General features: G+C 39.2%; 2 protein-coding genes across 2 annotated transcripts; one reads left to right on the forward strand and one right to left on the reverse strand.

Annotated features, from left to right (window-relative positions):
* Window positions 1-1,439: 1,439 nt before the first annotated feature.
* dolk (dolichol kinase) lies at window positions 1,440-3,207 on the forward strand. Its single transcript, XM_037691914.1, has one exon. It carries the CDS (start codon window positions 1,440-1,442, stop codon window positions 3,009-3,011), a length of 1,572 nt encoding a protein of 523 aa, XP_037547842.1. The 3' UTR covers window positions 3,012-3,207.
* Window positions 3,208-6,759: 3,552 nt separating this feature from the next.
* phyhd1 (phytanoyl-CoA dioxygenase domain containing 1) lies at window positions 6,760-11,932 on the reverse strand. Its single transcript, XM_037691809.1, has 12 exons — window positions 11,867-11,932; window positions 11,054-11,212; window positions 10,948-10,953; window positions 10,720-10,795; window positions 10,597-10,644; window positions 10,459-10,514; window positions 10,324-10,386; window positions 10,214-10,235; window positions 9,669-9,797; window positions 9,476-9,592; window positions 7,272-7,398; window positions 6,760-6,972 (listed from the first exon to the last, which is right to left on the reverse strand). Exons 1-12 carry the CDS (start codon window positions 11,897-11,899, stop codon window positions 6,924-6,926), a joined length of 885 nt encoding a protein of 294 aa, XP_037547737.1. The 5' UTR covers window positions 11,900-11,932; the 3' UTR covers window positions 6,760-6,923.
* Window positions 11,933-15,313: the final 3,381 nt, after the last annotated feature.

Genomic DNA, 15,313 nt, shown 5'->3' on the forward strand with positions numbered 1-15,313 from the left:
AATATTTTTCCACGGTCAAACATTTAGAAAATATTAGGAAATAAACACATGTTTATGTTTTTGCTTTACCAAATTTAGAAAGAAATGACTGAAAATGAGCATTACCATAACCAATAATTGTATATAACAAATAATGAGCAATTACTTAATGAGTAAATACTTTAATCATACGTCCTAACAATTATAATATTAAGAGCGATTAAGATTTCTAGTTAAATAATTTTAAGTTTAAGAAAAAAATGAAAGAAAGAAAAATATATTGAAGTCAGCTGAAATGATTTACTCTAACAGAGATTTATTCATTATAAAGTTTCAAATGACATTTTGTATGTTTGATATGACGTTTTTAAAGGCTTTGCCATTAAACATTTTCTTCACATAAATTCGTTGTTTACTTACAGTGGAAACAATGAGTCCACACCATTTATATGCCCGCGACCATGAAGGACCACCAAGTGAGCGGAGCTTCTACTTTATCATTTCTCATCTGCACAAATATGCTGTCAGCTATTAATGACCAAGTCAACTTAGATTACTTTAATAACTCGTTACTGTTTTATGACGACACTCCCCAGGTAACCATTTCCTCAAACCCAAAAAAGTCCTCCTTCCTCAAACATTTCAGAGATAAACTCCTCTCTGCCGCTCAGCATCACTTTTAGCCGGGTCTTGCGCCCTTATGACGTTTACGAGTCTACCTACTTTTTTTCGGCGTTTGCCACGTGACATCGCTGTCAAATATGGCCCCCTTCCTACAGAGTGAGAACACTGACAGCTGACGAAGGGAAGACCCCATCATTACGTGACGGTTTTGACTCATATGAACTTATCTCGGTCCAGATGACACCGCACTGATGTGGTACGTCTTCTTGTCTTTTTTCAGGCAGTATTCCTGTTCCTACGCCGCCTGTTGTTTGAGCTAACTCGCTGCACTCAGCTGTTATTTTAGCTGTTAGCTTGATGCGGTCTGTGGTCACAGCATCCTCTGCTCGCACGGAGAGACAGTCCTCGCTTCTGCTGCTCTCATTCTGCTGTGTTAGCACGAATACGGGACTTATTGTGTTGTTTTAGTTCTGTTTCTGTGGGGTGTGGCGGCCATGTGTTTGCCTTGCAGCCTGCTAACCCACACTGGATCAAAGGTTGCAGCTGATACTCGTACACATGATGACCGATGAGTGTTCATTGTGGTCAAAGTTTATGTCAGAAAGCAGATGAAGCATGTGCCAGAGCTATGTTTAGGACAAGATATTGACTCGCTGATTTAAAAACTGTACATGTCTGAATTTTTCCTCTGTTTTTTTTTTCTTCTAGACATCTGTAAACAATGGATTAACAAAAATGAAGATGGGCATAGAAAGGAAGTGTCAGTTGTAGACCATCCGTTCAGCTCAAACCCCCTCCTCTCTGCTTCCCTCCCTGTGAGCTCCCACATTACAGCCATGCAGATAAACCCGGTGCTCGTGGAGTCTGCTGTAGTTCTGGCGGCGGTGCTGTGTGTCCACACGGTGGTCTGGAACCAGCACTCCTGGTGCAGCTTGGCCCTCGTCATTCAGGCGTTCTACGTTCAGCACAAATGGGACCGTCTGCTCAAGTCTGGGGCTGCCGTGTTTCAGTTTCGCCCTGCAGCGAGCAGCGGCATCGTTCCGGCCTCCATGGTGATGCCTTTGTTGGGTTTGGTGCTAAGAGAAAAGTGTTCTGCCTCGGGGAACGTCTACTTTGAGCGCTTCTCCATGGTGATCACCATCACGGGCATGATGCTGGCCCTGTTCCTCTCCCTGATTGCGCTGGGCATCACCAGACCCGTACCCACCAACACTTGTATTGTTGCTGGACTGGCCAGCTGTGCAATCCTCTACACAACAAGGCAGACTCTGACAGTGTCAGAGGTCATCGAGGTCTTGGAGGTACTGCTGATCTTCGTTTACCTCAGCTTGATTGTACTTTACTTGTTGCCGCGCTGCTTCACGCCTGGAGAGGCGCTCCTCATTGTTGGTGGGATCAGTTTCATCATGAACCAGCTCATCAAGCGCTCCCTGAACTTGTCGGAGGTCAAAGGGGATCCAGTGAACTATTTCCTGCCAGTTGTGGTGGTGGGCTCGCTGTTGCTGGGGGTTTTCTTTGCTCTGCTCTTCTGCTTCATGGAGTCTGAGACTTGGGTGTCGTCCCTTTTCTTCCACATGATGACGGCGGTTCTGGTTCTGGGGATCCTGATGCCGTGGCTGTCCTTGTTCATCGGCCGGCACCCCATCATGTGGCTGTTGGACTTCCTCACGCTAAACGACAAGAGACTCTGTTTGCTGGGTTACTGGGTGTTTCTGGCTGTTGTGGCCACTTGTGTTGTGTTGCATCAGAACTATCGGCGCCAGTCGGGATCCAAGAAGCACCAGGCCTCAACGGTAGTCAGGAAGTACTTCCACCTGATTGTTGTGGCCACGTTTGTTCCAGGCATGATATACGACAGGCAGCTGCTGCACGTGGCGTCCGTGGGCTGCTTAGCTGTTTTTTTGTTCTTGGAGTACGTGCGCTACTTTCGCATCAGGCCCCTCGGTCAGCTGCTCAGGCAGCTGCTCACCTTGTTCCTGGACGAACGGGACTCTGGGCCCCTCATCCTCACTCACGTTTACCTGCTGCTGGGCATGTCTCTGCCTATTTGGCTGTTTCCCGCACCCTGTGTTCCTAAGGGGATTCTTCCTGGGGTCGGTGGGCTGGTCCCCTACGCAGGAGTACTGGCTGTGGGAGTCGGGGACACCGTGGCATCAGTGTTCGGCAGCACCATGGGGGAGATCCACTGGCCCGGCACAAAGAAGACCGTGGAAGGGACTGCAACATCTGTGTTTGCCCAGATCATTGCTGTGGCAATGTTCCTCATCTTTGATGGAAGCATCAATCTGAACTCCACCTACTCATGGATTGTTGGCTCCATCACTCTGGTGGCCCTGCTGGAGGCCTACACCTCCCAAATAGACAACCTCCTGCTCCCTCTCTACCTCTTTATCCTGCTGCTACTTTAAATGAACAAACCCCGTATCTGAATTTCAGCTAGACGTCTCGTGGGATTACTAGAATGGTAGAGTTGAGGAAAATCTCTTTAAAAATGTGAAAAGTACCAGAAGCTCTTCGGGACTCGGCAGAAGCCATTACAAAGAGGGATATGTTGAAACTTGACCATTTAAGGTCAATCTGCAACTTTTACTCAACAGCATAGATGGAAGATTTCACATAAAAATCTGTTAAATTAAAAAAAGTGTTGCAATGAGGACTCTTTCGTGCACGTTTGTAAGAAATGTGAGGAATTTTTTTTCATCAATATTCTCTGAGCTCAGTGTTGGTGGAGGTGTAGCTTTCTGGCTTCATCTAGAAGTACTCAACCACTGACACCTGTAGCCCTTGCATAATGTCCTTTATGTACATTATGCATAAAAAATGTTTTGTTCTTGCCTTTTTTTGTTGCAAACAATCAATGCCCATCGCCTATGAAGAACATTATCTTTCAATCGACTCTGAGAGCAACAGAAATGACTTCATATAGAAAAGATTTGCCTTAAAATGTATTTTCCGTCTCTTGTCATCACTGTAGAACTCGTAGGGGACAAATAAAAAGCATTGCAGTCACTCTCAGCTCTTCTCTGTAAGGGCCGAATCTCTACGCTCCTGCATGCTGCTAACGTGAATCCAGTACTGTAACATGCAGGTATCCTAGAGTATATTTTGGTTTCATATATTTATAGGCCTGTCGCAATAAACAATAAATCAATTAATCACATGATAAATGAAAATTATCGACCTCGTTTTCATTTATCGGCTTTATCGTTTCTTTATGTCTCTCACTTTCTACTGAAGACACTGGATGACAAAAGGCTCAACTCCGGTGTTCTTCCTTTAAAATCCATTTTAACCGTCCAAAATCGCGTTTTTGAATTGTTAAAAGCAGCAAAGCTGAGAAGCTAAGCTACAAGCTAAGCTAACAAGCCGACCTCGGGGGGAGGGGGGACCTCTGTCTTGTTGAAGCTCCATAATTCACAGTTGAAACCCGTACCTTCGTGTACAAGGTTAGTCTCTGCAAAAAGAAGCTGAGCTCTTGTTTACTGATTTTTATTTTATTTTATTTTATTAAAAGCTGTGTGTGAAAAATGCTATGCTAAAGAGCTCAAACCACACAGAGCGTCCGCCATTTTGAAAACTGGAAAAAAAGGAAAGAAACAGCCCATGTCACGTCAAGGGGACTCCCTCCTATTTTTCTTAGATGCACGCTGCTCGCTCCCTCACTATCCATCCTTCGGTTCAAACAGTCTTATACTGCCATCCGGTGGTCAAAAAAGGTACTACAACCAAAATAAAATTTACCAACATTTCTTCTTAAATTTGACAATAATTAATAATTATTGTCAAATTACAAACAATATTATCGTTTATCGCAATAATTTCTGAGACAATCGCCCAGCAAAATTTATCGTGACAGGCCTATACATTTATTTTGCTAAGTGTTTTTGTGGTTTGACGGAACCTTTAAAATAAATACGTACATTTCCTTGTGATGTAGAGCCTACAAATTGTGTTTTTTTTTTGTTTGTTTATTTTTTATTTTGTAGATAGGCTTAGGCCAAACTTGTGAACAAATGCCCTTTATTTTTGGCATCTTTTTGACAATTTTTAAAATGCTCAAGAAATCTAACTTAAAATTGCACAGCTGCATTCACAAGTTTGCATACACCCTTTCAGGGGCATGAATGCTTTATTGATTTGGGAGTTTTATTGATTTATTTGAACTAATATGTTTCTCAGAGTGGGATTATTACACAACATTCAATTATTATTATTATTTTTTTTAAAAGAAGGGGCACGTTTTTGAGTGACTGTGAATATTTATCAAATGTATACAGGGTCAATGTATGTATACGCTTCCACTAGTTTTTAGTAAAATATTTTGTAGTCTTTTGTAGTAAAATATAGGCTTTGAGCCAACTTCTGGCATATGAGAGCACTCTTGGCAGAATTGGTTAGTCTGTTTTATCCAGTCACAAACCAGTACCACTAGCAGACCACCACCGTGCTTGACAATTGCCAAGTGTGGTCTGATCCTTTTTTGTGCTCACAGAAAGATGCCAGCTGAGAAGTTTGAAAGGCCTTGGCCTCATCAAACGGAGACATTTTTGACCTCCACTACTTAACAGGTTGAAGTAAATGTACTGTATATATTTGAGCCTGTACGTTTGATTTAGAAGCTGTTTATATAATAATTGCCCCCTCGGGACAAAAATGGTTCAAATGATGATAAAAGTCCCCAAATTAAAAAGCTTCACGTCTGTGGTGCGTTTGTGTAAAATTCCGTCAACAAGTATATCATGTTTGATCTGATCAAGTGATCAAAATGCTGTTTTTGTGTTTAACACTGATTTGTTTCTTCGTGTATGTAAAAGTGTCTTCTCCATGTTATGTTTGATGGCATGAAAAGTTTTTTTCCAGCTTTACATTTTTTTTATTAAGTAACGTAGTATTGCATGTTAAGTATTTCATAGAAGATAAAACTGACGCCTGCTGTAAGACGGACCTGATGGAAAAACACAAACATGAACCGTTTGTTTCCTGTTTTATTCCAACATTTGAAGAATGCGTTTCAATTTTGTGAGTTTAAGTTATTCAGAAATGATGTTTACTTGTTTGACATTTGATTTGTATTTAGAATGAACATACTTGAAAACTAATGCTACAATCACCTGTAAAATCAACTGTAATTTGATGTCGGGACACAAATTAAAGAGATAAAACGAGCATTAGTGCTGGCTGGTGACAGTATTTAGTTGCGAACAGTCCATGGGAATTTGAACAAATTAGTCCGAGGGTTCTCAACAACAAGGTCCCATGTAGAGGAAAAAACAAACACTCAATACTTTTTTAAAATTTAATCTGAAGAACTAAATTTATATTATCAGAGTCAAAACTGTGCACTGAATACAACGAACTGATCGCCACATCCTCATAAGAAGCCACCGTTTTAAATGTGTCTATAAAAAGGTTTATGAATGGATCAATTTCTACAGAAATTGGGCATTTTTATAATTAATTACAGTTTATTTCTATAGTGCCAACACAACAAGTCATTTCAGGGCACTGATTATCTCTTTTAGCCGAGATAACACTGCAGTCCTTTCATAATAATTAATTTGATTGTATTTATAATTCTACACTAATTTTGTACAGTACATGTCATTTAGGTTCAATAAAATGAGCTTATTGGGGAGTCGGTGCGATCAAATTTACTGTACAGAAAATGGTTTCACGTGCAGGAAGGTTGTGATCTTTTCTAACGAGGTCCAGAATTTATTTAAGCTGAGTCACATAAAAAAAAGAGTAAAAATTAGACCAAAAACCATCAGTTCACAATAAGCTTTAATGTACCACACATTCTGTAATTTTGACTCGCACAGATAAAAACATTAGCTCATCTGTAGATTTGTTTTATTAAAAAAAAAAAACATTTTAATTCGTACTGTTGCTCTATAATAATATGTCCATACAGACTGTAAACTGGACCAAACTCAAACTTGTTTGTCCCGTTTGTTGTAAAAAAAAACCATTATTTGTCTTGTAATTATCATTTTATGAAAACTTGAGCAACAAGAATTTTCCTTTAGGTTTGCAGCAAAGCCATGAACCCCCGACTGAGTTCATATCTGTTAATTTAACCAAACCACATTGTTTTCATTTGTTTTTTCATTAATAATATTTTATGCCTGACAGCTGAGGGGAAAACTCATTAACACCAGCCTGAGAGGCTGTGATGATTTCCATGTAGGCCAGAGAAACTGAATCATATAAAAATGTTTTCTCTCTATATAGAAGCTGTAAATATTGTGTCTTGTATAAAACTGTTCATGTATTTTGGTCCCTCTTTGTCCTGCAGCACAACGGGCTACAGACATCCTTCATTTGGTGTAAAGAGGTGAGAATGGGAGCTCCTCCGTCGGCTGCAACCTTCAGGGGCAAGAAAGGGATAAAATATGACTGATGGGGAAAAATTAGTCATAAATACACAAACTTAAGATTTGAAATCTATAATCATCTGGCTAACATTTATACATATAATGAAATGGTATGCGGAACCATTAACCTACACTTTAGACGCAGTTGTGATGACAGACGATAACGATGTTTATTAAAAGTCCCATAGTTGTTCGGTTTTCTCTAAACTTTTAAAGAACACTCTGAGATGGCGGCGCCTTAAAGAACTGGAGACTTGATGAGTAACAAAATAAAACGTCACGCGCTCTCACCAGTTGTCCGGGCTCCAGCGGGTGTCCAGGGCCTCCATGAGGTGGAAGGCGTAGACGTGGCGGGAATCCTCCGAGGTGTTCTCAGCGCTTCGATGCACCACCTCCCCGTGGATCAGGACCACAGCACCTGTTTGTTTTTTTAAATAGATAATGTCAAATTATTATTTTTAAATGTGTTTCTGTTAACTTATTTTATATATGAATAGTTCTGTTCAGTGTCCTGAGACGACTTCTGTTGTGACTTGGCACTATATAAATAAAATGAATTAAATTGAATAATAAAACTTTACTTAGAATTTAGCATAAAATTCTATTTTTACCAACTACATTGAGAATCTATAAATATACACCTCATAAGGTGATACATTTCTAATTCATTTGCCTTCTTAAATGCAGTAGTGGACAGTAACGAAGTACATTTACTTGAGTACATTTACAAAGTATATTTACTTGAGTATTTGTGTTTTTTGGGGGGGAACTTATGACTTTCACTCCACTACATTTCTAGGAAGCTGCTTGTTCCCTTTGGCTCAGCTTTGTAATCTACACTTGCTGTTTTTCTGTCCTTAAATGCAGGTGTCCAGATGTTGATTCAGGTATTGTACTAGATTCATCTGTGCAGAACATCCATTGTTTTGTCAGCTTCTATGTTGAGTATGGCAGAACTTTCTGTTATCACTGTTTCCACTACTGTGTTAACTTGTTGCTGTCAATACATGCACTTTTACACACAAACAGTGTGAGGTATGAACACTGAAGCTGAGGAAAAGACTAAATGTGCATCATCTGTTAGGATTCCCATGACTTCCCACAAACATGTAAAATGCAGGAATATACTATTGGAAGTTAGTGGTTTTATTGAGGCATGTGGTGTTAGTGGTTGTACATGTCATTACATCATCAGGTGGCTTCAGAGGGTTAAGGTTCTGTAAAACCACTCAAAACAAAACAGCAATGTAGTGATATTAGAAAATGTAATTTGTACTTTTAAATACTTGAGCATTTTTAAATGCATGTGCTTTTGAATACTTGAGTATTTTCAAAAGTAAGTACTTCAGCACTTGAACTTGAGTAAACGTTTGACTGAGCAACTTTTACTTGTAGTTGAGTAACAATAGACCATGAGTGTCAATACTTTTACTTAGTGTTGTAGTACTCGAGAGTCTCAAGACCACGTTTTGATTTGGTCTCGGTCTTGTCTTGGTCTCAGACATGGAGGACTCGGGATTTTATTTCAAGACCAGTCAAGACCACAACTGTGGAAATACCCCTAAACTGCCAGAATATTGTCCAGTTTATTTGTCAACATCTTTGTTTTTATTGGATGCAAAACGTACTGGTTCAAATCCAAGCGATAACGTGACTCATTGCTGAATACTTTTTTTTTGTCACGCCCACCCCCTTTCACTCGCGTCACTCCCCGTGTTGCCAGATTGGGCAGTTTACTGCCAATTGGGTGGTTTTCATTCTGGTTTTGCTGGGAACTCTGGGAAGATTTTTGTTGGATTGTTGCGTTTTGCCACATGTTGTTAAATTATCTTGGCTTGTACTGATGTGCGTTCATGTTCAAACAGTAAATATACTGTAACAATATTGATTGGGTGGATTTTTGTGTGATGTGGCGGTTTTTAACAAATTTTTGGGCTGGAAAACTTCGACTATCTGGCAACACTGGTCACTCCAAGAAAGTGATTGTATGGGCGCAGGAGACGATGTCTGCCGCATCATCAGTTATAAAATTCAGCTATTTAAAGCACAAATAATATACTTGTAACAAATATCCATTTATGTAACATTTTAGGTGTACCACTTTACTGAAACCATGGTGCAACTACATGGTTATCCTTGGTCTTGAGTTCAGGGTGTTTTGCCCCTTCAGTTTTTTAAAACTTGGCATGTGATGAAACTGTTTCCAATTTAACAGTTGTGTCGTTTTATTGTTGAATCACATGAAGTTAGGCCACTGAATGTCTTTGTTTTGTAGCGTTGAAAATGCTGTTATATTCATTCAAAAGTCAATTTAAAGTTGCAGTATGTAACTTTTATAAAAACTATTTTATAATAAAATTTTATTTATTTTATTTGAGGTCTTGGTCTCGGACCCTAAAAGTCTCGGTACACTCTGGTCTTGACTACAACACTACTTTTACTTAAGTACTAGAACTGAGTACTTTGTCCACCATTGCTTAAATGTAAAACTTTACCTTTTTTAACTGGCGCAGCTACAAATTTCCCTTCATCGTGTGGGCGCTCTTTTCCGATAAATTCCGTCAGCGGATAGGTTCCCTGTGGGGTGCGCACCATACGGCGGGAGATCCCACCTCGGAAGAGAAGACAAAAATGTGCACAGTTTTCTTGCAGCATGCCTAAAAACAGACGGTGCAGTTGGACGCTCACTGTTGTGTGAGCCCGGGATGAACCACAGGCAGCCGTTGTTAACGGTGGCGTCCTCCAGGGCGATCCAGAATCCCAGAACTCTGCCCAGAGGCTCGGTGTACAGAAAGGTGGCGTCCTGGTGTGGCGTCACTACGGAGCACGCACAACTTTACTACATGCTATAAACATACAGCTCATCAGGTCAGCACGGAGCAAATCAGTTTTAGTACTTTCAGGTGAATAAACAAAAATGTGTAAAATATAAAGAGGTAGACTTTTTATTTTATATGATTTTAAGAAAAAACTATACGGTTTAGGCCTTTAACTGGATTCTCCCCTGACTCTTATTAGAATATATCTGTATTAAGTTGCCATACAGAATATAACATCCTGATTAGGTAAAATCAGTTAATTAATTCAGCCCGTTCTGTGTTTTTACACCAAATGTACATTAGTCCTAAAAGACAACAAAGTGCAAAAGAGTTTTCTCATTAGTTAATAATGATCATGATTATGGGAAAACTGCACACAACAAAATAAATCAGATAAATTAGTGTTTTTTTTACCTTCTCCTCCAATTCCTGGTTGCTAAAAAAAAGTAGCATAACTTCTTATTATAATGTACTCAGGCATTATTAACCCTACACATATATTTGGATTTAAATAAAGGCTTTACCTTAAAGATGTACATGCTTTGCAGTATGAGAGGATTAACCAGGCCCAGCTTCCTGGCTATGCCCTGCAAAAAAAACATTTAGGTGTTCATTGTTGTGTGACTTTACCCGTCACATCTGATTCGTGCAGAACTCACCTGGACTTTGGCTGAATGTGTAACCTTCTTATAAAACGGCTCGAGTTCATGCAGGGCTAAAAGCAGAAGAAGTGGTCACAGGAATGCTCTTTGTAGGAGTAATTAAAAAATAAAAAAAGAACAATCAGGATGTCTCACCATGTCCGACTTTATTGAGCGACCGCTGCTTTGGTACAAGAAATTCTCCTGCAAGTCCAGACGGGCTCGTTTTCAGTCAAATGAAATAATTGACAGGCTACAGAGAATTTCACAAGAGCTCACCTTTGTCGTCAAAAGCATCCTTCTCGAAGAAAAAGCGGACCTTATCTCCACTTGTGATGAAATAATCAGCATTCCCCTGCAAGACACAACATTAACGCCAATCAGCTGATCCTGGACATGGTTCTGCAGAGCGGAAAGACCAACTCTACTGTTGACACAAGAGTTCAACTAAGTCTGACACTCGGGTCAAAATAAATAATGATATAGACTCACTTACAGCAACCATACCTGCATCTTTGAGCCGCAATGGGATAAAAACATAAAAATAATGGGATTAAATCACCTGTTGAAGCTGTTATTAACCCATCTTGTGCTGTTCTGTTCATTCAGTCACCTGTTCTTTGAGCTGCTCATCATGGTTGGTGGAGAAATGGGTGCGACAGTGCTCAGGGACGTCCATCCTGTCCACGATCTCCATCATCCTCTGCCTCAGCTCATCACACTCCTGGGAGGTCAGCAGCCCATCCAGAACCACATACCCGTCCTCCCTTAACTAAAAAAAGAAGGTAGAGATGATGAAAAAGTGGTAAAATGGCTCTTTAGGAGTCATCTGGGAGCTTCACGAGCTGGATCCGGTTAACAGACTGTTTTTTCTGTGCTGATCCAAATTATCAGAATCCCAAAAACAGACCCATAATTCCCATAATTTCATGGGAAATAAACAACCACAGCACATATATATATATATATATATATATATATATTTAAAACTTTTATTGGAGCACAGAGATTCCAAAAACAATTTTGTCTAAATGAGCCTGAACTCTATAATTTGTATTATATTTATAGTTATTTCTAGTATATAAAAAAAGCAAACTGCAGAACAAATTAGAGTAAAACAAATAAGGTTGTATCTTGGACACAGTGAGTTATGTAACCATTTAACTATTTAGGGTCACTGAAATCTTTTGAGACATTCAGCTGAATGTTGTATATAGATGCTCTTTAAGGCAAAAATGATGGGAAAATCCCTCTAAAGGTCAATTTTCTGAAAGTTAAAGAAAACAGTTTGGTCTCTGAGCCACTTGTGCAACATGTTTATGTAATAAGGTTAACATGTGCGCAGCAGCTTTTCACATAAACCAATACATCTTATTTCATTACATCATCTGTAATTGCATAATCAAGGTATCTGTAGTTTCCTCACCTTCTGCACATCCCGATCTGTCATAAAATCCATGACAGGCCACTTGGAGGAGATCCTGCTCTGAGAAGATACGATGTGGGGATGTCTCATCCGGGTAACCTTTAGTCCGACCACGTGACATATCAAAATCAGTACAATAAGTACGGCCGCGCTGTACTAATCGGATTTGAAGTTGTTAACTCTTTCACGGCAACACGTAGCTCCAGTCCGAGCGTCAGGCTGATGTAGTGGCACAAACTGGCCGCTAGGTGTCACTGTCGTTACATGTGCGATATGGAGATGTTTTTGTCATTAACCTGCTTTATATGGAGAACTGGAAACAGCGCCCTCGTGTGGCCAACTTGATCAAGTACAGCCAAAAACATTTTTTGCTCCCATTTCAGACGTTTTTAATTTTTATTGTAAATAAAACTTTATTTTAAAGTTTAAATATTATTTCATAGCTGTAACAATAAGTTTGCTTTTTATACATTTTCCAACTGCATGTACCAAGTCAGTACTGCCCAGGAGAGCTTGAATTCAAGTTTCGGCACCATTGTTCAGTATTTATCCACCGCACATGAACTTTCACTGGAAAGACCAAATCCTACCAGTGAAGTCAGGACACCACCTGTTTTATTTAATCTAGAAATAAAACTCCTTGATATGTTCCTTTTGTATATTTATCTCTAATAAAAGAAAACAATGGAATAATCTGTTTAATTAATGCAAATACAGTATGAACATTGAGGACTGAATTACTTATTTGCTCAAGAAGCTAAAATTGAGTTGTTAAAGCTAAAGCCAAAAACTAGCTAAAAGAAACATTACTGAAAAGCTAAATGTGGCAAAAAATAGCCAATAAAAGTAGCAAAAATATGGATAAAATTTAAAAGATAGCAAAAGATTAATCATAAAAGCATCACATTTCTGCAAAGAAGAAACAAATATGTATTTCGCTCCAATTTAATTTTTGTAAATAAGCTAATTTTAGCTGAAACTTTCCTGAATTGCCTTGTAAATAAGAGAAAAGGTGATAATTTTCATCCTCTCAAGAAAGACAGCACGTTTTGTTACGCTGCTCAGCTGTTCCTAAAGATGAGGCTTCCAGAACTTCATGTGAAATGTATTTAATCCTGACAAATAAAACCCAAAAACATTTTCACAAAACTACAATTACCAGCAGGGTTAAGTGCAACTGAGCCACTTTCCCGACTCCGTGGCGCAAATAAACACAATGCATGAATAATGAATACAGTTGAGCCAGGAGAAGCAGAAATCTCAGCCACTTCCTCTTCAAGTGTATAAGAATCATTCCTCAGCAGCTTTCAGGGTTTCTTTTTAAAAGAGGAACTACACAAGACGACAAATCAACTCACTGCAGCAAAGATGTGGTGTTAAGTGGCAATTTTATTATTATATGTCAGAATGGTACAAAAAGTAGGATCTGAACATTTGGAAACAAACGCTCCAATATTACAGAGCCAGCGTCTATTTAATTGGCAAAAAAAGTCTTTTATTTAAGGCCTTGTCCATTGGGGATACGTTCCATTATGGCTGCTCTGCACACCAGTTCAACATCAACAAACTCATGCTTTTAAAAAGTAAATAAGACATAAAAAAATGAGAAAAAAATCCTTTTGAGGACTCCCTGATCTACAGGCATCAAAATACATAGATTAAGTTATCACACACTGAAAATACAATCGTTTATTTAAAGAAAAGGTTCATATATATATATATATATATATAAAACCTGAAATTAAATGAAATCATGACAACTTAGCAACGAGTTATGCTCAACAATTCTTTTAAGAATACTGAGATTTTGGATAATTAAAACCTTCATTAAAAGTACAGACATATAGTCAGACGTCAATGAACGTGCACGGTTACGCACAATGCCCGCATGGAAGGGTGAGCTCACTTCCAGTTAGTCAGATTGTGGCGTCATTTCCCTCCAAGAAAACCATCCGGTCCGATAACGACCCAAACCTGAGCGCTCTGTCCCAGAGCAACTGAATCTTCATGCCGTTTCACACAAAACCAGTTAAAAGCATACGCAACACACAGTCAGAATTTCATTTTTTCTTTTGTATTTCAAAAAATAATAAGGCCAGACGTTATAATCCGATTATACTGCGGCCCATTTGCACACCAATAAAGCTTCTGGGTTTAAATTTAAACAAATGTCAGCTGCTGATGTGACGAATTAAATACAAGTGCTCGTGTTTTCTCAAAGCCAAGCAGCAAATCACTATTTGCTAATTTTGCTTTTCAGAAAGATAAAAATCCACATTGACAGGAAGTGAACTGACTCAAAGGAAGATGACTCAGAGCTGACTTGTAGCTTTGTGCGTCATAAAAAAGGCAAAATGGGAGAAAAAACAAAAGATGTTCAGCCAGAAGGCAAAACAAAACTAGACCAGATAACAGATCTTACATGGACGATGGCAAATACGTACGTCAAGCAGACATTTTTGGCAAATCTTGCTCATTCGGTTATTTCATCAGTTACTAAAACGCCCTGAAAACATTTTCTGTAACACTCTCAATATTTAAGAGCAGTTTTGACTCTAAATGCTCAACGAGGGTTTAAAATGAACTCAGACTCAGTCGTATTTTCTTAAAACAAAACGAGAAAATGAGACATTTCAAACTCGTGCGATGAGAGAAAACAAGAGTTTAACAAGTAAATCTGACACTGCGGTACAGCAGGGATCTGCACTGCACCACAGTGATCAATGTTAGAATATCAAATTACTTTGGAGTGACAGAAAACATCTCCTTTGGCCGTGCACAGTACAGCCTGCATCGCTACGTCTCTGCACTTGACAGTGTGGCAGCCAACAGAACAGCCACGTCCTGGTGTATATTTTGTTTGGTTTGCATAAAAAAAAAATCAAACAAGAACAAAAAAGATAAAACGCATTTAGTTTTTGCACCTGCAGGGAAAATGCTGTTGTCATTCGTTTATGCTCCGACCTTTGACCCCAACTTTAAAACTGCTTGCTAGTTAACAAATCCAACACTGAAGCTCTGGTTCTGCCCTCTGAGTGTTTGTGAGAGCTCTACATGCGAGCCCTGGGCGGTGATCTGCATTTAGCCAAGGCCTCAGTGAAACAAAACACCCAGCGGAGGCTTTACAGTGAAATTTCCAAGAAATCTTTTAAAGGAACAATGTGTAAAATTAATATATCGACAAAAGTCACAGGTTTAAATGGATCATGGGGTGTTGCTAAAGATTACTCATCAACTTTTCTGCTTACTTTACATTTGCCTACAAAATCCTAATTACCGTATTTTAGGGCGCACTTAAAATCAGTTCATTTTCTCAAAAATCAACGGTGCACCTTATGTATTAATTCTGATTGTGCTTACCGACCTCCAACCGATTTTATGTGGTTATTGTGAACGAGTTGAATAAAGTTTGACTTATCTGTGATGTTTTTCTTCCTCATGCATGTC

Source organism: Nematolebias whitei, chromosome 18 (genome assembly GCF_014905685.2).
Source record: "Nematolebias whitei isolate Nwh7 chromosome 18, NemWhi1, whole genome shotgun sequence".
Taxonomy (NCBI): domain Eukaryota; kingdom Metazoa; phylum Chordata; class Actinopteri; order Cyprinodontiformes; family Rivulidae; genus Nematolebias; species Nematolebias whitei.